At 48.0% G+C, this 27,166-nt stretch overlaps 1 protein-coding gene across 2 annotated transcripts in view; it reads right to left on the reverse strand.

Annotated features, from left to right (window-relative positions):
• Positions 1–27,166, reverse strand: part of EPHX2 (epoxide hydrolase 2) — a 64,326-nt gene that overhangs the window by 25,911 nt on the left and 11,249 nt on the right. For both annotated transcript variants that reach the window (XM_075555703.1, XM_075555702.1), the window contains exons 2-11: positions 19,372–19,456; positions 16,761–16,920; positions 15,472–15,662; positions 14,498–14,620; positions 10,156–10,230; positions 7,129–7,224; positions 6,549–6,627; positions 5,405–5,439; positions 3,115–3,141; positions 2,324–2,409 (exon numbers count right to left, since the gene is read on the reverse strand). In XM_075555703.1, coding sequence (XP_075411818.1) covers positions 2,324–2,409; positions 3,115–3,141; positions 5,405–5,439; positions 6,549–6,627; positions 7,129–7,224; positions 10,156–10,230; positions 14,498–14,620; positions 15,472–15,662; positions 16,761–16,920; positions 19,372–19,456 — 957 coding nt within the window. The remainder of the gene's footprint in view (positions 1–2,323; positions 2,410–3,114; positions 3,142–5,404; positions 5,440–6,548; positions 6,628–7,128; positions 7,225–10,155; positions 10,231–14,497; positions 14,621–15,471; positions 15,663–16,760; positions 16,921–19,371; positions 19,457–27,166) is intronic.

The raw sequence follows: 27,166 nt of genomic DNA on the forward strand, positions 1-27,166 counted from the left end.
CAAAATGGCTAATACCAGTCCCTTTCAGCTCGCTAATGCCTAGGATTTCGATCTTCATGTGTTCTGTTCCACTTCCAAGTTTCCTAAATGCCTACTTTGCACATTCCGAGTTCCCATCATTAGAAGACTTTTGCAGCTGTTTCTCTTTACCTTGAGGCCTGCCCCATCAGCAAACGCAGACCTCAAAGACCCATTCCCGGCTCACGTCACCGGGGTAGATTCCCTTCCCCAACTCAGCTCCTCTTCAGTCACATTTCCTGAGCCTGAGGACTGGAGAGGTCCATGCGGGCAATATCGCTGACGGCGTCTGCTTCCTTTGCTTAGGCTGCAGGATTTGAAGATGCTTGGAAGCTACGTATGGGGCATTCAGCGGCTTCTTCCTCCAAAGTGAGAAGCCGGGCCCTTCTGTGCTGTCTGTTCTTAGTCTGGAAGCTCCACTGAAACCTGTTCACTGTGGATGACTCTGCGGGCCTTTGAAATAGCAGAGACATAGCTTCCAGGATTACAGCAACAGCCAAGCCATCACAGTAGAACAAAGCCACAGACAAGTGGAGGCTCTACTGGTATCGGGGTAAAATGTGAAGATCACAGTGATCAACAACATTCCTTAAGAGCGCCTAAGCCCCAGCCACCTCTGTAGCACTACTGAGCAGGCCTCTTGCTTCCGCCTTCGCACCAGCACTGCAGTAATGTGCTGCCTTGGCGCTTGCAGAGGTGGAGGAGCAACCACCCGGGAACTGAAGGAGGACATGATGATGATGGCAAGAGCCAGGCCATATTTGACCACGTGGACCTTATGCTATTTGGGGCATTTCTTCGGCTGATGCTAACAAGAGGTGTGGGTGCTTTAGGCCCTATTTTGCTCATGCAAATCTTTGAAAAACTTATCACTGGAGAGAGAGATTAAGTTTAATAAGACAACAAGGAGGTTTTGGTGCTTCCAGGAAGGTCACGGCCCTGTGCTTGTTGCTGTATTTCCTCAAGAAACTCCTCACAGGGTAACTTTTTTGTCAACCGAGTCTGAAGAAATTAACTCTTATTTCTATTGTGACTAAAAAGGCAGGTGGAAAGAAGCTAGGAAAATCAGAACAACAGAGTGAAAACTTTAACAATATTTCAGGAAACATTCAATGCTCTTTATTCTTTGACACAATCCCACCACTTGTGTTGGGGCTGAGCTGAAACAAAAAAAGTTCTCTTGTGGTTTTATACTCAAAAACAAACTCCAGTGAAAAACAACAAACACACAAAAACCTGGCTACTCAGGGACGCACGAGTGGCTGTGGAGGCACCTGTTATTGAGTTGCAAAGATCGGCCTGAAGGCGGTGTGATGGCTCATTCTTGCACAGGCCTGCGCAGAGGGCCCAGGGTTCAAGTCCGCCCAAGTCTGGGTTCAAACCAGACTGGGTTCACCTGACAGCTCCTCCTGGGTCTTTGAAATGCCATTCCAACGAATGATTAAGACTGAAGGGCGAGATACTGAAATGCCGTCACATTGAACAGCAATTTGAAGGTGGTGACCAAAAGGGCCCCTGGTGGCACAGTAGTTACAAAGTTGGGCTGCTAACTGCAAGGTCAGCAGTTCAAAGCCACCAGCTGCTCCACGGGAGAAAGACAGGGCTTTCTACTCTCATAAACGGGCACAGTCTCGGGAACACACAGGGGCAGTTTTGCCCTGTCCTTCGGGGTCACCAGGAGTCGAATCTCTGGCAGTGAGTTCTGAGTTTGTAACCCGTAAGGTTGATGGATTGAAGCCACCCAAAGATCTCGAAGAGAACAGAGGTAGGGATTTGCTTCTGAAAGGCTGCAGCACTGAGAATGCTGGGTTGCAGACCTACTCCGACAGACGTGAGTCACCAAGAGTCACCGTCCACTAACAGTAATTAGGCTTTGATTTTGTCGTTAACCGAAGTCTCCAGGGGAATGATTTGTCACACAGTCTGTTGAGAGCAAAATGAAAGGGCAGATTTCCAGGCTCTCAGTGCAGGGCTGACGACCCTCGTAGTGCTGAATTCTACTCAACTGTCACCTCAGCTGTTGTACCCACCCACCTCAAAGTGGACCCTTACCCTGCTGGGATCCCACTGGCTACTTGGGGTCCTAACTGCCACTGTGCTTCCTGGGCTCCTGAAACTCTCCCTGTTTACGTGTCAGTGGATTAAAGAGTGAATGTGCTACCACCCTAGATAGGGTGCTTGTGTTCAAGACGGTGTCTCGAACATTTAGAATGTTCGAGGCATTTAGAATAAGTTTAAGGTGATTCTAGGTCTCTGCGTCCAGTCAACAGTCATTCAAATGAATTTGCTGCGCAGGCCCACTTACTTCACTCTCTCGGGGTAGAAGAGAGCTAAGCTCCACACCAGCGCACCTCCCCAGTCATGGCCAATGAACACCGCTTGAGGGATCCCCTGGGGAGAAACAGACAGGGAGACCCAAATGTGGCAGCATTCCGGGATGTGGCGCTGAGACCCTGCGCCTCCCTCCCTTTAGGCTCCTCCCTCCGTGGAGACCGTTCACTCTCTTCCTAGGGCTCCCCTGCCCCACCAGTGTCCACTCCCTTCTCACTCGGTTCCCACACATTGCTGCCCCCATCCTCCAAAGCAGTGATGTGTCCCTGCCATTTTCGGAGCAGACTGAGGCCACAGGTCTGGCTGCCCTCTCCCCAGCTGCCCTTCCTCCAATCAAATCTCACTCTTTCTCTCCCTTCTGTGTGGAAGTGAAAGAGGCGTGGTGGTGCTGTGGGTAGGGGCTGGGCTGCTGACCACAAGGCCCGTGGTTCAAACCCACCAGCTGCTCCAAGAGAGAAAGACGAGGCTGTCTGCTCCTGTAGACATTCTATATATGGTCACTGAGAATCTGAGTCCACTTAGTGGCAGTGGGTTTGTTTTTGCTTCTCACCTCTTACAGAAGGTATGGCTTACTTTCTAATTTTCCATGTGTAACCCATTGTGTAATCCCTCTTCCTCCTCCTTCCCCTGGACCTTGCCCTTGTTACCTCTCTCCCAGGTCTGTCGCCATGGCTGCCTTCAAAGAAAGCTTTAATCTGTTCCTTAATTACTAATGGCCAATGAGAATTCCCCAAAGAGACCAGTTCAGATTTGAGAGTGACTTACCAAGTTATCCAGGAAGGTGATCATCTCCTAGGAGAGACAAAATAGTAATCAGAACTCAAATCCGCCCTCTCAGAGAAGCCAGGGACTGTGATTGCTTTCAATTGTTCCTCTCATCTTCGAGTCTCCACGTTCACGTCCCAACAACCTCTGTGTGCTCGGGTGGGCTCCCATAGGCTCGGGGACTGACGGAGCTGTTGACAAGGATGCACCTCCAAGTCCACTATGGCTAGAGAGAAGGAGGAGGAGCCTCTCCCACATGGATTGACACCGTGGCTGCAGGAATGGCTCAAACCTAGCAACAGTGTGAGGCGACGCAGGACAGGGCAGTGCTTCATTCTCTAAAAGGCAGGGGCACTGAGTTGGAATGGCTCAGCAGCACCTAACACAAACCGAGGACAAACTTTATACTCCTTCTTCCCCTAACCCCTGGCAACCACTCGCCTCCGTTCTGTCTATGACAGACTTATTCTGGCTACTTGATATAACCAGGACCAAAGAACAGGTGGTCTTTTGTGACTGGCTTCTTCTCTTTAGCATGAGGTTCATTCATGTGACAGGTACCAGTGTGTTCATTCGTTTTTATTGTTACGTGAGAATCCACGGCATGGATGTGCCACATTGTGCTTACCCAGTCACCACTTGCTGGACATTTCTGTGGCTTCTACTTCTTGGCTCTTCTAAGTAATGCTCTGATGGAGAACCCAGTTTCTGTGTGAGTGGGTGCGTTCACTTCTCCTGGGTGACTAATCCCCTGGAGTGGACACACGAATGGTGTATGAGAAGTGGGGGCACAAAGACAGGAGTGTCGCCTCTCACCACCTTTGTTTCCACTAAAAAGGGATTTGCTTTCTTTTGAGACTGGTTAGCTCGAGTGACCAGATTCATGCATCGTGAACACAGATTGGACAGGATAAAAGGGGAAGTTGCGGTAACTGGACAGCAGTGGGTTTCAGAGAGGCCCCAATCCAAAGTCACAGGGGAGGTCTTGAATTGGGGTGGCACGAGCAAGACCAGGAGTGACACAGTGCAAAGGGGAAAGGCACAGAGGCAAACCCCCCTGGGGACTGAGCTTGACCGAGCATCCTGAGATGACAGTGCCCGCTCCTGGGCAAGGAGCTGACCCCAGCAAGACTCATGTGCAAGGGGCCTCAACAGACGCTTGTTTTCACTTGGTGTACCCAGTGGTATGCCCAGTTTGAGGGTCAACCAGGAAAGGGTTTCATGTCGTTCATTTCTCCAGCCTTGTGTTTGTGTTAGAGTGGAATGGAGTTCCAGGTTCATCTCGCCTCACCTTGCCCTCATCTCCCTCCTGCAAGCTCTGAGATGAGAGTCCCCATTCTCCAATGGAGCTTACACCCATTTTAAATGAGATTCTCCGGCACACTCAGCATGCACACTCTAACCCCTTCGGCCTGGCAGACAGCCTCCTTCCCATGGCAATGGGGCTCTTGAAACTCACAGGAAGGAGACGTGATAGAGAAGAGCAGCTAAGGCAGACTTAGGAGACCCGACACAGCAGTACCACACATGCTGTTGACCTGTTGACTTCAGACAGCTACTTTCCCTCCGAGAGCCGCTTCCTCTGCTGTGAAATGCTGCCGACCATACCTGACAAGGTAACTGGTCTTAACTGTTGGTTGTCACTCTAAAGTATCGACCTGATTCTCAGTAATAATTTATAGCTACGTGCTATGAAATGCACAGAACCTGTTTTAAAGAGTTGGAAAGCAAGGATGTCACTTTGAGGTCTAGCTGCAACTGACCTAAGCCAGGGTATTTTTAATCTCCTCCTGGGCAAGTGAGGGTTGAGCATTGCAGCAGGAAGATGGAAGAAGAACTTATGCATTTAGTACCATGGATTGCCAGGAGAACAAACAAATTTGTCTTGGAAGATGTACAGCCAGAATGCGTCTCAGAAAAAAGGATGGCAAGGCTTTGTCTCACATGCTTTAGATATGATGTCAGACGAGAACAGTCTCTGAACAGCAAAAAGAGGAAGGTTCAGAAGCAGATGGATGGACATGGTGGCTGCAAGAATGGGCTCACACACAGGAACAATGGGCTCCCACACAGACGGCACAGGGCCAAGTGGTGTGGATTTCACTGGGACATTTAGAGTTGGCGGCGACTGGTCAGCACCTAACATCAACAACAACAAGCTGAAATGCCACTTCCCTAAGGTTTCAATGGACACCCTGCCTTCTTGGTCAGAAAGGCGGAGGCCGGACTGCTAGCAATGAAACACCAAGACAGAAAGGCTGTTCCAGAGATTCCTGAAGATACTTCTTACCTGGCACAACACCTCCAAGGAATATTCTTCTATTTCTGTAATTTAAAAAAAGGGGTTTCAATCTCATGATGAAAATAAACCAACAACCGAAAAGGGCTCATTTGTGAAACAGCACATGACATCAAATGAAATTATTAAATTCCAAGATGTCTTTCTACTGTTTTACTTAAGGTTTTCCTTTTGCCAGGTACACGTCTGCATTGCTCAGGAGGCCGGAAGCAACCATAGTCGTCACATTTAGGAAACAATCACAACAGGCACTTAGTTGGTCCATGTGAGACCTGGCCCTTGTCACCTGATTTCAAACTCAAACTCAACAGTCTTCAGACATTCCTGCGGTGTCTCCTTCCAGCATCCAGACTCGTGGTTTTTCCTGTGTTTGCTCAGGAGCCCTCGGAAACGGAGGGCGATGCACTCTGTCCCTCAGAAAAAGGCTTAATGAATCTGCACGGGGATTAGGACGTTAGAAAGCTCGGATGCCCTTGCTTCAACAGACTCTACTGAGCTGCATGCAAATCAAAAAGCACACGCACTGCCAGAGAGTCCGTTCCAGCTCTTGGCAGCTCCATGCACTTCCAGGGAGAAATGCCCATGGGGTTTTCAAGACGATCTTCCTAAAAGCAGATTACCTGGCTTTTCGTCCAGTGCCACTGGGTGGGTCTGAACTGCCAACTCTTGATTAGTGTCAAGTGTGAACGACTGTGCCACCCAGACTCCTAGGACCCAAAGATCCTGGGCCACACCCACCCTCTCCAGCTGGGGCTCACTTTGGGACCCACACCACAAACTCAGGGGCACCCCTGGACAGAGTAGAACTGCCCTGTGGGTCTCTGAGACTTTACATGCTTGAGGAGAAAGCCTCCTGATTCTCCTGAAGTGCCGCTGGGGGCTTCCAACTGTGGACTTTGCAGTGAGCGGTCCAGCGAATAACCCACTCTGGCACCAGGCCCCTCTCCCCCCAGCCCCGGGGGCACAGGCTGAGTGTATTTCTGCAGAGTATGGGAGCCCTCGCATCGGGGGCCAATGTGCAGAAACGCAAAACATGAGCAGAGGAAGAGGTGAAGCCAGAGGCAACCCAGAGCAGGTGGGAGGTCAGACAGTCAGAAGGCAGGGCTGATCCTGGACGGGAAGAAAGCCAACCCACCGTGAGGCGCCGAGGATTCTCCATAGCCTTTCATGTCCACAGCAAGGACCCGGTAGCCCGCCCGTGCCAGAGCAGGGATCTAGAGAGCAGACAGGCAGGCACAGACATCAGCCCTTTGCTGAGACACCCGCTGGGCTTCCCTCCCATCTCACATTCTTGGAAATGGCCTGGCCCAAGTGCATCATGGGGGCCCAAGTGCACCGTGGGGGGTTGGACCTGGTAGGTGGAAGGAGCCTGTCTGCACATCGGAGGATGGTGAGGGTTGGGCACAGCAGGCAATGCCACTGCTCAGAGGGTGACTTCCCCTGGCACAGAGCTTGCAGATCTGCATATTATGAGGAAGATTCCCAAGCAGGTGACACATAGTGCTTGGAAACAGTTGCCCCTTCCTAATTAAACTGCAAAGGGGTCCTGACGTTGGAGTGATTATGCTCTGAGGCAGCTGGGTCCTGCTTTGGACACAGGCCTGATGGGGAGCTTTCAGCTTCTCACATTTCTGTGAACATGACAGGCCAGCCCATGCTATCCTGACTTGCTCTCCACCTCATCCTGAGGTGCACCTTTCCCCAGTCTCCCTTACCTGGTACCTCCATGAAAACCAGCTCTCAGGAAAGCCATGGCAGAGGCATACCACGGGCCCACTGCCCAGCTCGACAAAGTGCAGGCGGACCCCGGGCTGTGGAAGAGACAGACAAGTGGCTATTGAGGACCAGCGTCCAGTGGGGGGCAGGCACCTGCTCTCCTCTGTAGATCACTACATGGCGCACTCTGGCCCATTGCTGGATCTTGCATGGCCCAGCCTTCTAAGCTAAAGACCATACTGTCCAATGAAAATGTCTTTGAGGAGCCGGTTGACCAAGGCTGTACTCTAGAAACCAGGGGCTTCCTTTGGAAAACAGCTGGAACCGATTATGAGGCTGAGGAAAGCAAAAAGACAAAAAACAAAAACAAACAAACAAAACCACAATAAACCTTTGCCTTCCTCTCTAAAAGGCCGTCATACTACCAGTTTCTGGTGCTGTGTGACATCTTTGTTTTCATTATTTTTGATGGCGGCTCCTTCTAGTTAAGCACAGTGTTCTGTTTGTTTGTTCCCACCCCCAAACGTGTTTACTACAAACTCTGTCATGGGAATTAATGACCCTAAGGTTTTAGAAATTCACTTGGAGTCATTCTATTGGTTGTATTGAAGGAGCCCTTTTGGTATCTGGGATATTACTTGAATGGCTAATCTCAAGGTGAGTGGTTCCAACCCACCCGTAGCTCAGTGGGAGAAAGATGAGGCTGTTTATTAATGTAAATACTTAAAAATTGGTAGCCCAAAGGGGCAATTATACTCTGTCCTATAAGGTCACAAAGAGTTGGAATCAAGTTGCTGGCAGTGAGATTTTCGGGGTTATTTTGGAAGACTATTTCAAGGGGTAATTGCTAGGATGCTAACTGAAAGATCAATGGCTCAAATCCCAGCCACCCTAGATAAGGAAGACTAGCTACTATAAAGAGCAAAGTCTTGACAGCATATGTGCAAATGTGCTCGACACAATGGATGAATGTATGGATTGCGATAAGAGCTGTAAGAGCCCCCAATTAAGTATTCAATTTTTTAAAAAGAGTAAAGTCTTGAGTGATTGGGACAGGGAGTGTATGGGTGTGCTTTGTACAATTGATGTATGTATATGTATGGATTGTGGTAAGAGTTGTTGGAGTCCCTAATAAAATGTAAAAGAAGAAAAAAAAAACTCTTATAAAAAAAAAAAAGAGTAAAGTCTTGAATACCTTATGGGACAGTTCTACTCTGCAAATCAGGGTCATCGTGAGTCACAACTGACTTGAAGCAACAAGTTCAACAGGTAGGATTATTAACAAGCCAGTGTTCTCAATTGGAATTCTCTCCCAAGATTCACCACAAGCTATTTTGCTCAAGAAAAAGCTAGGCAAGGACCATCAACTCAGGACCATCTAAGTCAATTGGCAAAAGAGTTCATAAAGACAATGCTCGAGCTCCTCGTTAGGTGTGGAGACTCTGGGGTCTTCAAAGCTTGTGAGCAGAAGTCATCTAAGAAGCGATTGTTGTTCTCTTCTAGCTGGGAGCGAGGGAGGATGAAGAAAACTGAAGACTCAAGGAAGCAAGTTGTCCAAAGGTCTACTGGCCCACATGAACCATAGACCCTCTAACCTGAGACCAGAGCAACTACATGGTGACCAGCTATCTGCATACCAACAACTCGGACAAGGCCTATGCAGAAGGTCCCAATTAAAATGGGGGAAAATGTAGAATATTTTTCTCTCAAAAGACCAGACTCACCTGTCTGAAAAAGTCTAGAAGAACCCCAAGAGTAATGCCCCATGGAAACTGTCTAGCTTGAAAACGAAGACACTCCCAGAGGCAGCCTTTCAGGCAAATACTGGCCCCACACAAAACAAGACAAAACCCACTGCCGTTGAGTTCATTCCAAGTTTTAGGTACCCTATCTAGGGTTTTGGAGGTTGTACATCTTTACTGGGGCAGACAGCCTCATCTTTCTCCCATGGGGTTGCTGGTGGGCTTGAACCACTGACCTCGTCATTAGCAATCCAAAGTTTACATGACAGTGTCACCAGTGGTCCTTAAATAATAGACAGGAGTTCAAATACTCCCGCAAAGAAGGTGCTTCTTAGAACAATCAACTGTAGGAGACCAAGCACATGACTAAAGCAATGAAGAGAAGACATGGAAAGTCAGGGAGAATGTACCAATGGAAATGGAGCCAAGGAAGGAAATTGGGAGAGACCTCACACCTAGTGAGGATCGAAACCAATGGTGATTGGAAAACTCGTCTGATGTGTAAACTTGTCAAAGGAAGCACAAGAAACACCTAGTTGCCATTTCACAGACTACTACACTCATTCTATGGGACTCTGTTCCTCTGCACACGGCCCTGCCTTAGCACTGACCACCCTGCTTTCCATCATGACCTCTTACCGCTTCTTAGCCCACTGTGGGCTCCTTGAGCAGGGGACTCCAATGGTCATCATCACATCCCTAACACCTGATCTGTGCCTATCACAATGCAACTCTGTCACTGCCTTTGGATGGGTTCCAGCTCATAGCTGCTCTATAGGACAGCGATGTTAGAATTGCTCTTTGGAGTTTCTGAGGTTGTATATGTTTGCGTGAGTCTCATCTTTCTCCTGAAGAGCTTCTGATGGATTTGAACTGTTGACTTTGCAGTTAGCTGCCCAAGGCATTACCAGTCCATGATACTCCAAGGCTCCTCAACACACAGTTAAGTGCTTGGTAAATATCTACCAGATGCAGAAGCGTCCCCTCCCACACAGAGCAGAGGCTCACAGACGTTAGCACCCCGGGGCCTCAAGGCCTCACGTGGCCCGGCATCCTTGGGGGCATGGCCACATCAGTTACGTTGCTTTATAAAACCCTCGGCCAATGCCTGAGCGATAACATTGCTTGGAAGGTGTTATTTCCTTGAAACAGCGACTGTTCAGCTAATGTGAACACCTAATGAACAAGAGTCTGAACAAGAGTCTCAGTGGATGAGAGGGCAGTGCTGGTCATGTTAGGTGACTCGTGCAGTGAGAACTCAGCTGACTGAACGAGAAGACTTACCTTGATTGGCACATATCCATGGCTCATGTCGCTGAGCTGGCATGGAGCTGGCAGAGGGGCTGCAGGACCGAGAAGCTGGAAGTACAAAGTATACAGAGAGCGAGATGACTTTTTCAATAAAGAGTTCTCAGAGGAGTTTACCAAACTTGAGAAGCTTGGCAGTAAAAGTGACCACAGAGCTCATTAGGATCCTAGATGCCATTGGTCACTGACTAGCTGGTCACCAACCCATTTTCCCTTACTTTGGGCACAAAATGAGATGACCTTTCCGAGCCATCCTTTCAGTTTTGTGCAGTCACATGACTGAGCTCTAGCCAATGGTATGAAGACAGAAGAGTAATGACCCTCCTCCTTTTAATACCTCTCTCCTGCTTCTCTACATTCCCTTTGTCTGTTCTCCAGCTGATGTGTGGCATGGCCTTGGGAACCACATGTCCTAGGCTGCAGGCCTTGAGGTAGTTAGTTTATTGTGCCAGCCTGGCTGATAAACACATGTGGGATTAATTGAAAGGTGGAGAGATAAATGGCTCAGTGAGTCTCGCCTCTCGTCAATCTCTCTTTGATCATCAGACCAGTGTGCGGCTGCCTTGCTTGTTCTGTGCCTCAGTTTGCAAGCTACACTACCTGTGGGACACCTAACCTGTGGACTGTGTTGCTGTAATTTGAGGTTCCTTCAAGACCTGCTTCGCCACACCATTGGAATTTACATTTCTTGAGCTGGGGACTGACTGTTGGTGACCTGTCTTGCTGTTTTCTGCCTGTGCCCGGATAACCTGAATTGCTCTACAGAGGACTACCTGGCGGCCCTCAAGACTTGAAGGACTGCCAGTGTCTTACAACTCTCTCATGGGAGTGAGTTGCACTGAGCCATTTGTACTGCTTTATAATTTAACTGTTCTTTTCTTGTGTTAAAGATCTATCTATCTGTATATAATTTAAGTGTTCATTTTTTGTGTTATATATCGAATATATATGTATATATATCTTATATATATATAAGATTATTAGCAATCTGGTTTTGTCTTGCTAGAGAACTCTGTCTAACACAGGTCTCCATCAATGAGGGGACCCATGGATACTGCAAAGCAACGCTCCTCTATCACCACCAATGACATAAGAAAAAATAGAACCTTGTGTTAAACCATGGAGGTTTACACTTTACCCATGTAATTATTTTCTCCAGGAGTTCCTCGAGTGGCCCAGGCTCATTCTGAGCGCTGCCAGAGATGGAAAGCTCTCGAGGCAGCCATTCCACTATGGCCTAGTGCTGGTGACAGGCTTCCTCCAGTCAGCCAACATCGAACCCCGTGCCTTCCACCTGCAGATCTCAGTGCTATGACCTCTGACCCAAGAGGTCACGACTGCCTTGAGCACCTCAAACGCCACTGAAAGGAAAACACCCCACGACATTTCACTGCTGCGGGTTTGACTCAGACACACATTGACCCTGCAGGACAGGGCTGGGCTGCCCCTGAGCGGTTCCCAACTGGTTATCTTGCTGGGAGCAGAAAGTCCTATCTTCCTCCCACGGAGCAGCTGGTGGTTTTGAACGGTTGGCCTGTGGGTCGCAGCCTAAGGCAAAAGACACTGCTCCCAAGCCTCCTTCCGGGGTGCAGTAGACAGGAAGATTCATGCACAACAAGCTCTTGGAGATGGCGCTAATATATCGGTGACAACCACCCTGAGGTAAAATAACCAAAGGCAGGATGCCCAGCACACAAAGAACATCGTGTACAGCCCAAACCTGCTGCTGGACATGCTAGTGAATCCTTTGTACAGTCGTTAGCCCTGAAGGTGGTGGCTCAGAAACAAACGGCTCTCCTCAGTTACTGAGTTAAAGTTTATTGTGCCAACCTGGCCGATAAACACATGTGGGGTTAATTGAAGGGCGGAGAGATAAATGGCTTGGTGAGCCTCGCCTTTCTAGTTCTCAGGTTTCTTGCTTTGTGATGGTCAGACCAGGGTGCAGCTGCCTTAGCCAGTTCCCTTTTTCAGCTGGCAAGACTCACTTCCTGCAAGACATCCCTGAGGAGAAGCCACATGGACCTACCCCAATGCAGCCCTGGGTGCTGGAGCAGTCATGTGGAGACCCCTGCCAGCGCTGAGAGGCTTACACATTCACTGACTCGGCTTTCCTCCTGCAGTCGGCATCATTGCGTGTGTTTTGTGAGATGGAGGAGGACTTTGTGGTGTTGGGCATGTGGGATAATGTTGACTTGTGGGCTTGGGCAGCACTGGGTTGGAATGTTTTCTTGAAGTGCAGTTACCCTTTATATAAACCTCTCTCTTATACGTGAGTTTCTGTGGATTTGTTTCTCTAAAGTACCCAGACTAACACAGTTACCCAGTTTTCTAACCTTTAAAAAGGGAGTGTGTTTGATTGGCCTCTGAGAAGGGACAAGAAAGATGGCTCAGGTGAGGACCCCGTGTCCGGCAGGAGGGTGGTGTGAGCAGGTGAGGTGGGATTGGGGCAGTCATCAGTCCTTCTGGTCTTGTCTTAGGCCCTTCCTCAGAGATGCCTCTGGCTTCCTGGGCCACAAACCCTGCATAGCCTACAGCTTCCACGGCTATGGGAGGGAGGTGGAATTCACCCGAATGACTGTGGGTCCTACAGTTTACAAAGACTGCCCGTGACTGTGACTCTCAAGAGCATGCTCGTCCCTGCTGAAGAGGGGCTGCTTACCACCTTCCTTTTAACTGTATCACTATCCGGAGGAGAAGGCAGGTTTCCAAACCCTATTTTACAGGGCAGCTAGGAAGACCCACCTGATTCTATGGACACACACGTGGGAGAGACGTTTTCTGATTACAAGCCCAGTGTCATTTCCTCACTACTGGGTGAAGCTTCTAGACGTTCAGAGACCAAGGTGTATTTGAGCAAGATGTTTGGAGATTGTGAAGTCAATCCATGAACAAAGATGTAGGGTCAAGTGTTCCCTCTGAGAAACAACGGGGAACCTGGGGTATTTCACAAGTTCACTGAGAGTGATCAGCCTCCTCCCACCTCCTCTCCTACTGGTCAACCTTAGCCAGGGCACTGCACAACTTGATCCCTTCTGGACTCAACGGAGATAACACTGATCTTAGAGAAACTGAGGGGAATGAGGTGTCTTCACTGGTGGAGCAGGCTCCTCCTTGGGCCTGGTCCCTGGGCCATCTTCCCATTGCCTCTGTGTGGAGCCTGGTAAGGCAGTGGTTATGTGCTGTACTGATACTCTCAAGGTCGGTAGTTCTAAATCACAAGCCACTCCAAGGGAGAACAGGACGTTTTACCCCCTACACAGTTACAGTCTCAGAATCTGACAGAGGCTGTTCTACCTTGTCCTATAAGGTCACTCTGAGTTGGCATCAACTCGATGGCAGGGACAGAGGATTGTCTCTGCTGGCAGCACTGTGGCGCGTGACCGAAGCCACAAACCCTTACAGGCCGGGCGGGTGGGCAGTATGCCTTGCTCTCATGATGCAGCGCTAGCAGGTCAATTCTCAACAGACCATCAGCTGCTGTTGAATAAAATCCAACACATGCTGCCCTCATGCATGTCACAGGGGAACTCTGTGCCACGGGGTTTTCAATGGCTGATTATTTTGAAAACTTGAGTAGTTACTTTAAAACATGAGGTTGGAAGAAAGCTTGGTGGTACAATAGCTAGGTGTTTGGTTGCTATCTAAAAGGTTGGTGGTTCAAATCCATCGGGTGGCTCCATGGGGAAAGACATGGTCATCTCCTGTATGTAGTACAGCCAAGCAAACCCGGGGGTACTCGGCTCTGTCATATGGGGTCCTTTTCAAATGCACCCAACACTAGGGCAAGAGTGAGCAGTCCCACATCCCAGGATTGCTGTTTGGACTCATGGAGCCAGTACATGTAAGTAGTTAGACTTTGAGAAGCCAAGGGCCCTGGGAGCCCTCGGTGCTAAGTGTTAGACGGCTAAGGGCAAGGTGAATATTTACAACTCATCAACCACTGCACATGAGAAAGACAAGGCTGTCTACTCCCATAAACATTTACAGTTTTGTAAACCTTTTTAGGAAACAACGCAATGGCAGTTGAAGGTTAGCTAAAATACATATGCATATATAAGAAAGTTGGGGGGATGGGGTACACTCTTGCTCTCACACCATCCATGTGCCTGTGAGTGGGTGAGGGGAAACCTATTGCCTTCAGTGTCCTAGGACAGCATGCGGATGCCATGCTGACTGCCATGAGCGCTGCCAGCCATCTGCCAGAGAACCATGAGCAGTCAAGTCCACACAACCCAGGCTGTCCTCTCACGGACTTGCCTCTTGTCTCTGTGAACTCCAGAGTCACGTGAGCACTGGCCCAGCTCAGACTTACGGTTACCTGCATGCTGGTTACTTTCTCCAGCTCTCTCAGGGCTGCCTCGGTGTCTCGGACACGGATGGTGACCATTCCCAACTCCTGAGCCGGCTTCAGATTAGTCCCCAAGTCATCTAAGAAAACCACCTGAGTCAACACAGCATGGACACTGGCATTACTGTGGGAAAGAAAACCTCACGCACAAAGGAAACACATTAACATGCTGACAGTGCAGGCTTTACCCCGCTGAGAGAGAGAATGATTTCCCTTCAGTGTCATTCGTCCTTCGCATTTACATTTAAAGTACTTCATTACGTAAGTACATATTAATAAACACATAGGTAAATAACACAAATGTCCCCACATACACCCGTTTACTTTAGCCTACTCCTGGAAACTGCAAGATTAAAAGATGATGTAAACTTGTCCAGGTAACATTAGCATTTAACTGGAAAATCTATATTTTAAGAATAGCCAAAAAAGAATAGCCAATAAGGGGGGGTTAAAAGAATAATAATAAAGGCAGATAAGAGAACAAAGTAGGAAACCATACATGTAGCAGAATTTGCTTCTGCAAAAAGAACTAAGCATATAGAAGCAAGATGCTGCGGGTGGGAGTGCACCTCTGCTCACTGTTTGCGGAGTGGCCCTGATGAGCCCATGAACCTGGGACAGTCTTTCGGGGCCCCGCTTCTTCAGAAGCACACAGAGATAGCCTAACAGAAATATTCAGACACACGAGGAGTAGCTTGTTATTAAGCCTGCTTTGACCCAGGTTCCATGAGTACAGAAAGGGGCCAAACACCTGTCTCTGTGGAGCTTTCTAGCATGAAAGGATGCCTGCCAGTCCGATAGAAGAAGAGCTAGTCTAGGATAAGTGGGACCTGCCTCTGGATATAGATGTGTGCTGGCGGCCACTTGCTCTCTCCCCTCCTCAGAGCCTCTGTCTGTAATGTTGCTGGTAGAGTTTGGCCTACCTAAAAGAAACTTCTCCTTACCTCTGTGGGGTTGACCTGCAAGGTGTCTAGGACCAACTTGTAAATCTGAGGCTCAGGCTTGGCCATTCCAACACGACACGACTCTATCAGGAAGTCGAAGTGCGGCTTCAGTTCACTCATCAGCTGGGCCAGGCTGCCTCTCTGGGCACTATCGTCCAGCCAGTTGTTGGTGAGGATGCAGGTTAGAAACCCTGAAAGCAGAAGCCACCAATGAATGGACCCACCCACCGAACCCTGCCCTGAGATGCCCAAGAGGCCCCAGGGGTGTGCCTAAGATGGGTCAGGTGGGGTCCTGCTCACTTGTATCAATTTCCTGAAAGCCACCTTCTCAGTTGGCAAGTGGGAAATGCATCACCTTGAACTACCACAAGCTACTCTGCCTGAGTCGGGAGACTGAACTCCATGAATACATGAAAGGCTTTCAGAGGACATGTGAATCCCTTACAATGTCTGTTTTGACATTCATCTGCTCACTTGAGCCTCACCTGCTTCAGGTAGGATGGGCAGATCTTACTACCTGAAATGTGCATGTGAGTAAACAGACACACAGTCACGTTCTGGCTCCAGATCAGGCAGTGAGTGTGAAGTAGAGCCAGGCTTTACACTGCCTTTCAAGGGCTGCTGTCCCATTTTAAACCTCAAGACATGAACTAGGGATGCATCATTTCCTGGCTTGTGATCTGTCTCCCAAGTGCGGACAAGAACCAAGCCACGTCTGAAACAAGGTCCAGGGAGGGCCTGGTGAAACCGGCATGAGTAAGAAACCATGGACGTGAAGGTTGTACCACATGGGTGGCCAAGTCTGCCTAAAGAGAAGCCCAGACCCTGACACCGGACGGCAGGAGCAGGACTGTGTGGCTTGGGCCACCTGACTTTGCTTGGGGCTCGGCCACTCTGACCCAGATGCACCGAAACAAAGAAGACCGCTTCTTTAAAGGCCTAGTGCTCCATCCTGTGACAAAGGGGTTTATGTCTTCTTCTCAGCTACTTCTCAGTCCCACTGGCCAGGAGAAGAAAGTGTGCGGTCAAAGCACGTACTGCTCTGAAAAAATACAATTCTTTCTGGTCAAAGCACGAATTGCCCTGATAAAATACAATTCTTTCCTTTGTGCAGCGATTTTGAAAAGGATGGGCTTTTAAACTTTTTTGGGTCACTTTATAGAACTGACTCATTAAGAGTGGCTTTCCTTGATATCAGAGACATTGGGGTCTCAGAACACGTTTACTTGAATGCTCCACCTAACCTCCTAAATGGCAGGGCGAGAGCATGGCCGCTCCTGGAAACGTACCCTTCTTTCTGAGCGTCAGCGCAGCCTGGAGAATGGGGTGGTTGATCTTTCTTTCTGCAATTGCCTTCCCAAAGATTTGACTTATAGAGAAATTCTCTGGGAGGCAGATTCCCGAGGCTGCAGAATGTTCCTTGCATTCTTCTTCCATGAGAGGCGCCCACTGTAAAAGCGAATCAACGGACGAGGTGTTTATTAATACAAACACTTTGAATGTTTTCGGGATGGGAGCACATGCACTGCCCACCCTGGACACACGCCCAATAGAAAGATCTACAAATGCTCGCCCCACAGCATGCATCGACATAGTCGTAGAATCGCAATTCACGTCCCAAACTAGAAATTACCCAAATGCCCACAGAGAGACAGGCTGGGGTAAACATATACATACCACCCAGGAATCTTTGAAACAACCTCAAACTAAGAACTACCCGTACACTCATTAATAGGCAATGCAATAGATAAACAGATCCTGGTCGTGGTAGTTACATAATTTCCTGTCAACTTGAAGAGAAGGGGAGGAGTCCAGCCTGCCAATCAGGACACAGCCTGATGGTGCCCCCTTGTGGGTGTGACCTCCTCAGAAGGAGGGTCCTGGGAACCTCTCTCCCTCCCTCCGCCTTCATTCACCTTCCTGATGATGTCACATGGAGACCTGCGGGAGGCCTGGAGATGTGTCCACCACCGCCGGATCCACTAGACTTTGGAGCTACTAGCGGTGATCTTCCGGCACTCTGCATCATGGCATGTGGCTTTGTGAGTCTGAGGAGGGACTTTTTGACTAGTATCAGACGTATGGTCTTGCGTTGGACTGGGCTGGGCTGGTTTATTGAGGCATAATTACTTCTTAATATAAAGCTCTCTCTTTACACATATATGTGAGTGTGAATAAATCTGTTTCTCTAGTCAATCCGGCTAAACACATTGGTACAGTATATTCACAGCAAAGAAGATTATAGGGCAATGGAAATAAGCACTCTACACCTGTATGTGAGAGCATGAAGGAATCTCACATATACTCTATACCGTTGAACAAACAGATGCCGGATACTAGAGCGCTCATCTGCAGATTCTATTTTTATCAAGCACAAAAGCAGACAAAATGGGTGCACATGGGTAGAAGTCAGGTTGGTCTTCACTCTTGTGGGTGGGCTGGAGGGACACAGAGAGTGTCTACAGGTCAGGTACTTTCTAAGGGCTTGAGCCAGGTACAGGTGACACAGGTGTTTGTATTGTTTGTAGAAATCCATCAGTTTGTCCACATTTGCACTTTTTGCTCACACAATATACAGGAATAAAAAGGTACAAAATAACATTAAATCCCTAAGCAGGACTTTAAAAAAGACAAACCAAGGATCTCGTGTTCTAAGTCGTTTTTCAGACCTCTTCCTCTGGCCATGTGAGTTTCCCAAGAGCTACTCTGACCACAAGAAGATGCTAAGAGTCTGAATGGACGCAGGGGTTTCATAGCAATTAGTGGGAACTCACTTTGTAATGCCCATCACTCACTGCCATTAAGTTGACTCCAATTAACACTGATGCTGTAGGACAGAGTCGAACTGCCCCATGGGTTTTCTGAGTCTGTCCGTCCTTGGCAGGAGTAGAAAGCCTCATCTTTCTTTCATAGGCTGGCTGGTGGTTTCAAACTACTGACGTTGCGGCTAGCAGCAGCCCTAATCCGTAGCCCATTATGCTACCCGAGGCTCCTTCTATAATCCCCACGGTTGCTTGGCAGCATATGCCACCTCCTCCTTCCTAGCCTTCCAGAAAGATCCCTGCTGTGTCAAACTGACAAAATCACCATGCTTATCCCTACAAAACTGTCACTGTTGTCCATCGTCCGCTGCCACGTGCTTTAGGAGGCCTGCATTCAGTCCTTCCCCACCCACAACTGGACCACCGTGTTGTTCCTTCTCTTATGGTGGGTCCCTGGAGGGTCTCCCGTAGGAGGTAAAAACATGTCTGCTTATAAAGGACATTTGCAGCAGGCTTTTTCTTGGTACCATACGAGTTGCAAATTCAGCGCTTTTAAATCCTAGTTTCTTTCAAAAGAAAAATAATTGTGATGGTACGTAACGACAATAACTAGTATTTATTACTTACTGTGTGCCAGGCACTGGCTAAGCACTGCCCCCCCTTCACAATGACCTATCAGGATGGGGTAGGTAGCATTATCATGTTACAGATGATGACAGTGAGAATTCGAGAGTTTCTGTACCTCACTTCCTGGTGGTAAAACAGACCATAAGTGCTGGTTATGATTAAAATCTGATGTCTGACCCAACGTCTCCCTGAAGTAGTTATTTGAGTAAGAGGCTGAGCAATGGTCTCCTAAGAGAACTCCACAGGCTGTTGGGATTCCTTGGGCCAGATGATCTCCGGAGGACTTGGGAGTCTCCCAGTCAGCAGGATGCCCTCCTCTGGATGGCGCGCAGACACAACACAGAACAGTCTTCAGTGCTTCTTCTTAGTCTCCTCCCTGGAGGTCCGTCTTGAGAGAGTTCAGTGCTATAAGCAGGAAGGGGTAAAGAAGACCCGCCCCTACCTTCAGAAAGCACGCCATCAGCACAAGCAAAGACTGCCTGCCCTAGGGGGGGCAGGAGTTATCCCCTACCTGGGAAAACGTTATCCCCCCTTTCAGGAGCTGGGCACCGGGACTACGCGGGCCTCCTGGTTGGAAAGCTTCCATCAAAAGGTCCCTGGAAGATAACAAGGAACAACGATATCAACATCAAAAACCTTCCCAGGACTTCATTACAGCAGCATTCTCCTCCCGACCAGCTTCTGTGAGACAGGCATTCTCCATGGACTGAGAGGTGAAAGGGCAGAGGGCGGAGGGCAGAGGTGAGAAGAAATTGAGATCTTTGTATTCAAGGGGCAATCCTGCTGGTGGCATCAAGCTATCTGACTAAATGGCAAATGCCCTGAAGGATGCAGAGGTCTGGGGAGACCCCCGAGCACCAACGGTTCAACTGGAGGACATTGCCCCAAAGACTTTCTCTTTAATTGCTGTTCTCCGATTCTGCACATGTAGCTTCTAGTATTCTGCATCCCGTCTTCTAGTGTGTCTATTATGTTCCTCAGTTCACACTGACCTTTCCCTGCTCCCAAGAGAAGCAGACATCGAGGGAGGAAGCTGGTTCCTCTCCCACTCCCTCTCATTCACGTTCCAGATCCCACTGCACCCACTTCTTATTCTTGACCTCCTAGCGAGGCCCCCACACGGCCAGCCGCCTGACTGGCACCAGACAGACACAAGACAACACTCCTGTGGCACACACATCCTCTGTCGCTACGCTGCACCCTGCAGAGGGTGCCACCTCTCACTCTGAGCCCACTGAGCCCACAGTGAATTTATAATCAGTACGTCAGGGAAATTCATATCGGTCCAATGGAATTGCAGGCTCCTTAAAATACTTACCATTCCTGAATCAGAGAACAACTATCTCTAAACTGGGAGTTCCGTTTCTGATAAAGGTCAAGTAACTTTCACCATCAAAAGCCTCTTGTAAATAATAATGATCAACTCTGGGCATATTATAAAAGAGAAAATGTGTGTCAATTTTATACTATTGGATAAATTAATGACACTGTCATTAGAATTGTGTTGTGCTCCAGGGGGACGACTCCTAATATTTTCTGACATAAAATGATAATGAGCCTCTAAAGTGAACCAGAGACATATATAAACAAGCCACAGCTTTGTGAATTCCCATTTAATTCTAGCCCAGATCCAAGAACAATTAGTTCTTATGACATACCACTGCTCAGTGATGGTCCTTATGAAGGGATCACTTAAGGCCATGGCTGCCATAGCAATGTGTGGTGAAGAAAGTAGATGGTGCCTGGCATTCATAAAGAATGGTGTCTGGGTCTTAAAGGCTTATTTTCAAACAAGCAGCAGTCTTAGTGAGCTGCCAGCTAAGCCCTCATGGAAGAAGCACATCAGCCTGTGTGATCCAAGGGTGGTAAATAATAAAACCCAAATCCTTAAGAGTGAAAGTTACCAGAGATTAATTGTGAACGCTCATTGTGTGGAAGGGTGTGGATCCTTTGTAGCATCCCTAAATAGACCAGGGGTGTGAAGAGCCTTGGTATCAGACGGAGTATTGTAAATTTGACTATGGCAGAGGTAATTAATTAAAAACACAATATCCAATCATTTGAACTCCTTTTTGATCCATTTTAAGTTTTTTCTACTTTTTAATATGTCCTGCTTTTTTCTCAGTTTAGGTTTTTTCCTCTAGTTTATTATGCTATATAGTTTGTTGGCTTGTTTTTTGCTCTGTGTTTGTGTGTGTGTGTGTGTGTGTGTGTTTCCAGAATATGAAATTGAGGATACGTAAATCTATAGAACGTAACTGAATTTATGGCTTACTGGGTGTATGGGGGCTAAAGGAAAATAGGGCGCTAACAAGGAGTGCACAACGAAAGATCAATATTCTATAACTGATGGTAGATATGGTTATACAACTCTTTTTAACCTGGAAATGTATGATATGTGAATTATCTGTCAATTACGGTTGGGTTTTTGGTTTGTTTTTTAAGACACGCTGTAATGACCCCAGCAGACTCGGAACAGGAGTGGCGTGGCAGAGGGTAAGAGCCATGCCTGCGTGAGCCCCGTGGCATGTGGTGAAGGATTCTGTTGCCAGACAAAAGGTAGGCAGTTGAACCGACGCCCTCCTCTGCTGGGGAAAGGTGTGGCCAATCCCTTCTCCCCCATCATAGAGAAAACTTGGGGAGCTCCGCTCTGACCTGCGGGGCGTTGTGAGTTGGAAGGAACTCTGCAGCAATGAGATGGGACTAAGGATTTGCATTTGGTGGCAGTTTTCAGGCAGGATCCAAGCAGGCATCCACAGGCTTCCTGGTATAACAATGAGAGGGTACAGTTTGTGGATAGCAAGAAGAGAAATGCCCTAAACGAGGAAGACGCAGAAGAGAGAGTCCTCAAATCAGCACGTGACTCCACCCCCGTCCTTCACTGATTCTCCAGCTGTGCACACACGCAGGGAGGACTCCACGGCTCCCAGAAACAGCCACTGTGTGGGCCCTCTGTCATGAGCACTTACACCCACTTCCAAGAAAATTAATGAAAAAAGAACTACAGCAAACAGATCACGAGGAAATTCCTACATTAAAAAAAAAACCCCAAAAATAAAGAACAAAGAAAAACATTGCACGGGAAGGGGGAGAAAATGACGACCTGATAGGACTCATCCCTCCGGAGCTCCTGCTGCCAAATCAGACAATTGGGAGGTAAGGCGAAGGAAATGGGGAGGTGGAGTCCTGAAACTAGAACTAGGGTACCAGGGTCTCTCCTGAACCCCTTTTTGCGTGGGATTTCCACTCACAAAGCAAACCAAGAATGCTTTAAAACGCTCTAGCTGTGGCGAGCCCGCAGGCGCCGGCTGTGGCCTTGCTGGGAATAGCGATTTCTGCAGGCAGACGCCGAGAGGGGACAGAATCCCAGGCACAAGGGGAACCTCACTCCGGAGATCTCCGCGTGGTTGGCTGCCCTGAGCCCACGGCCAGGGGAGTGGTGGCGGGTAGCCATAATTTAGAGTAAAAGAAAAAATATTGTATTACCTTAGGAAGATCGCGGTGTGCGAGAAAATAAGCAGAAAGTTGGGAGTCCAGGGAGCAAATTTAGTTCCAATTGGTCAAGAAGGAAGCAACCCCCCTAATAAGCTGGATCTCCCCTTCTGGGAGCCAGCCTGACAGCCCCCAAATCAGAGCACATCACAAGCAAAAAAAAGGGGGGGGCTGAAATATATAATTGGTGTAAAACTCAAACCCAAGTATAGTTGCTCAGCTCCAAGGAGCACATAGTGGAGGTCCTTAACATAAATCAGCATAAGAAGCAACCTAGTTAAGGAATGCCAGAACTGAGCTACAGGGCCTGGTGGCTTTTAGCATAACAAAGACCTGCTGTAGCAAGAGTAAGCTTTAAACAGCAAGGAGCTGCAGCCCAGCGGCTGTGAGAGACTATTACATTTGAGGATACTCTAGCTGGCCAGGGAGATAAAAAAATAAAATCCTTAGGCTCAACAGGCTTGCTTTTAAACTTTTTTTGTCTCCTCTTTGCCTCTTTCTAGGTCTCTCACATTCTACTGCAAACCTCCAGACCACTCCCCTTAGCCTAGGGCATTTACACCTGCACCACACCCAGATAGGTGAGCTCCACCTTGGGTAGGTAGTTAGTCTGGGAAAAGGCCTGCTGACTCCCACCAGAGGATACTCTGCTCAACTTCTTACTGGGCAATTCCTGCCTGTGTGCCTGGGGGCATAAGGCAGCTCAGCCAACACTCCTCAAGGCTCCAAGTTACTGCAGGAACCTCTGTCAAACTTCTGCAACATGAAAGCAAGCAACCCTTCTGGGTCACTCCCCTGAGAGAGAAGCCACAGGAGGATAGAGTGGTAGGTTAATTCCATAGTGAAATAAGCTACAGGCAGTACGAAGAAGCACTCCTACAAGTCTCCCAGAGAGAGCCAGTGCTCTTCGACTCCCAGGAAAATGGCACCTGGCTCATCTAAAACAATGCAATGCAAACAGCCATCAGCTCCAATGACCTCAACGAGAAAATGGGAGAAACAAAAGCAATGGCAGAAGATGTCCTGAACATAATGACATTATAGAGGAAGCAGACATTGAGCTGCCACAGAAAGAAATTTTCAGAATGCTACTTGAAGTCATAGAGGATATGAGGGAAACAATACAGAAAAAGGATGAAATGATAGAAGAGGTAAAAGCCACAAATCAAAGAGAAATACAGGAGCTTAGGGAGGAGATAACAAAAGCCAGTAGCACATACATGGACCTCAAGAAGCGACTGGAGGAATCAGAGAACCCCATCAGTGACTTGGAGAACAGCCAAGCAGACTTTAACAAATGCGAACAAAAATCTAATAAGATCATCAGAGGAGCTGAAGAAAACCTAAGAGCTATGTCTGATGCTATGAAGCGGAACAACATTAGAATTATTGGCTTTCCGGAGGAAGACACGACAAAGAAGTAATCTGCAACAATAGTGAGAGAACTCTTGGAGGAAAGCTTCCCCAGCTTAGTGAATGAAAACCAGGCAACCATTCAGGAGGCTGAAAGAACCCCAGCAAGACTGGGTCCCATGAAGAAGTCACCAAGGCACATCATAGTTAAATTATCCAACTTTGAGGAAAAGGAGAAAATTATGTGAGCAGCTAGGGAAAAACAAGCAATCACATATAAAGGTTCCCAAATAAGAATATGCTCAGACTTATCAGAGAAACTATGAAGAAGAGGAGAGTGGAGTAACATATTCAAAAAATGGAAGGAAAACAATGCAAACCCAAGAATACTCTACCAAGCCAAATTATCAATCAAGATAGATGGAGAAGTAAGAGTCTTCCCTGACAAGGAAAAACTCAAAGAATAAAGAAACCCAGCCCTACAAATGATCCTTGCCGACCCAGTATGGGCAGAAGAACAACACTCACCAAGCATAAATAAGAGACCAACACATAGAAGAACCTCACCCAGAGGGCAAAAAAAGAGAAAACAGACCTAAAGATAGCATTGACTTAAATATACAAATACTTGAAAGGCTGCTGAAGTAAGCTTTAAAAAAAAACAAAAGGCAAATGGGGCGTAGGGAAAAAACTACGGTATACAAATATTCCTGCGGTGAGGACCAGGTGATGTGGCAGGGAACAGACCAAATACAGGGATTTGCACGGTAGATAACTAAAAAAGGAGGTGGAGAAAGGAAAAAAATAATAAAAAAAGAAAAGGGTAGAGGAGGCACAGGGCACTAACCCATCCAAGGGGAGGGTATTGCTTGTGTCTCCACAGGGAAAGAGGGACCAGACTTCAACGTGATGCTCCAAGATGTGAATGCAACATGCCAGCGTGGAGTGGGGCCAGTGGAGAGGTCTGGGGGGGCAGCCCAACCCCAACTACTAAGGGGACATCTGCCCCTCCCCTCAGAAGAATTTATTTCAAAGGACGGCACTGAATCTACAGGTCTGGAAAAGGGACATATCTGATCGGAGCACATGGGAGCAGATGAAGGGGAAGAGGAGAGTGTGGAGCACATCATGCCCCACCAGGCCAGGTGGTCAATGTTCCCAATTAGAAAAGCCAGTTGACAGAGAGGACCACATGGCCAGCCCCACTATGAGACACGACGTCCCTCACTGACCCATAGTCCTACAGGCAACACCGGAGACACAGTGAGGGAATTGCACCCAATCGGATCTGCCACACCGAGGCAAAATATCAAGGGAGTGCAACAGAACAACAAGGGAATGGAGCGGCGAGGTCCCCAGGGAAAGCTGAAGGTGGACTTTTGGGCCAGGGCATGGTGCCCCAACAGACAGGACTGGAAAACACTCCAAAATGCCAACAAACAATCCTTGAACTAACTACAAGCTTTTCTTTCTTGTTTTTTTTTTTTTAATCATTGGTTTGTTGTTGTTTTGTTGTATATTGTTGCTTGGTTGTGCTCTGTCTTGTTTTTGTACATGTTACTATCTCCGCAGGTCTGTCTAAATAAGATAGGCTGGATGAACAATCGGAGGAGAAAACAACAGGACCGATAGTTCCGTGGGGAGACGGGGAGGTTGGGGGAAAGGTAGTGGTGTTAATAAACCCAGGGACAAGGGAACAAGAAGTGATGCAAATTGGTGGTGTGAAGGGTGTGGGAGGCCTGGTTGGGCATGATCAAGGGTAATGTAACTAAGAGGAATTGCTGAAATCCTGGTAGGGACTGAGCATGATATTGGGACAGGAGGGAAGTCAAAGGAAATAGAGGAAAGAGAGGGGAGGCAGAGGGCATTTATAGAGGTCTAGATAAAGACATGTACATATGCAAATATATTTATACATGAGGATGGGGAAATAGATCTATGTGCATATATTTATAAGGTTAGTATTAAGGTAGACGAGGGACATTGGGCCTCCACTCAAATACTCTCTTAATGCAAGAATACTTGCTTCTATTAAATTGGCATTCTATGATGCTCACCTTCCCGACACAACCGCTGAAGACAAAGTGAGTGAACAACTAAATGTTGTGAAGAAAGCTGATGGTGCCCAGCTATCAAAAGAGCTAGCATATGGGGTCTTAAAGGCTTGAAGGTAAACAGTGGCCATCTGGCTCAGAAGCAACAAAGCCCACATGGAAGAAGCACACCAGCCTGTGTGACCACAAGGTGCTGAAGGGATCAGTTATCAGGCATCAAAGAACAAAAAAAAAATCGTATCATTTTGTGCTCACCTCCTGATATGATCGCTGAAGACAAATGGATGCATAAGCAAATGTGGCAAAGAAAGCTAATGGTGCCAGGCTATCAAAAGATATAGCGTCTGGGGTCTTAAAGGCTTGAAGGTAAACAAGCGGCCATCTAGCTCAGAAGCAACAAAGCCCACATGGAAGAAGCATACCAGCCTGTGTGATCACAAGGTGTCAAGGGATCAGGTATCAGGCATCATCAGTACAAAAATCTTACCATAGTGAATGAGCGAGGGAGTGCGGAGTGGAGACCCAAAGCCCATTTGTAGGCCACTGGACATCCCCTTACAGAAGGGTCTTGGGGAGGAGACAAGACAGTCAGGGTGCGACGTAGCAACTATCAAAAATACAACTTTCCTCTAGTTCCTAAATGCTTCCTTTCCCCCTCCCACTGTCATGATCTAAATCCTACCTTGCAAGCCTCACTAGACCAGAGGATGTGCACTGGTACAGATGGGAACTGGAAACACAGGGAAGCCAGGGTGGATGATCCCCTCAGGACCAGTGGAGTGAGTGGCGATACTGGGAGGGCGTAGGGAGGGTGGGTTGGAAAGGGGGAACCTATTTCAAGGATCTGCATGTGACCTCCTCCCTGGGGGACATACAACAGAAAAGTGGGGGAAGGGAAACGTGGGACAGAGCAAGATATGACAAAATAATAATTTGTAAATTATCAGGGGTTCATGAGGGAGGGGGGAAGGAGGAGGGAGGCGAAAAAATGACCTGATGCCAGGGGCTTGGGTGAAGAGCAAATGTTTTGAGAATGATGAGGGCAACGAATGTACAAATGTGCTTTACACAATTGATGTATGTATGGATTGTGATGGGAGGTGTATGAGTTCCTAATAAAATGATTTAAAAAAAGAAAAGAAAAACATTGCACAATGATGGAAAAAACTCGGGCTAGCCTTAGCTTTCTCGGATGCCATGCGGCTATGGCCCTCTGCGCAAGGACCTTCGGAGAGAAGCAGAGGTTTCTCAGACGGGACACAGACAGCGGTACCCACAACAGAAGAAACCTGGTCACTGCGGCGCCATTGAAAGTCCGGCTTCTGTTCCTTTCAGGTGCTGTCCAGAGAGGGGCTCAGAACCCAGTCAGCACACTGAGCGACAACTGATGTCTGAGATACTGATTTC

Source organism: Tenrec ecaudatus, chromosome 8 (genome assembly GCF_050624435.1).
Source record: "Tenrec ecaudatus isolate mTenEca1 chromosome 8, mTenEca1.hap1, whole genome shotgun sequence".
Taxonomy (NCBI): Eukaryota; Metazoa; Chordata; class Mammalia; order Afrosoricida; family Tenrecidae; genus Tenrec; species Tenrec ecaudatus.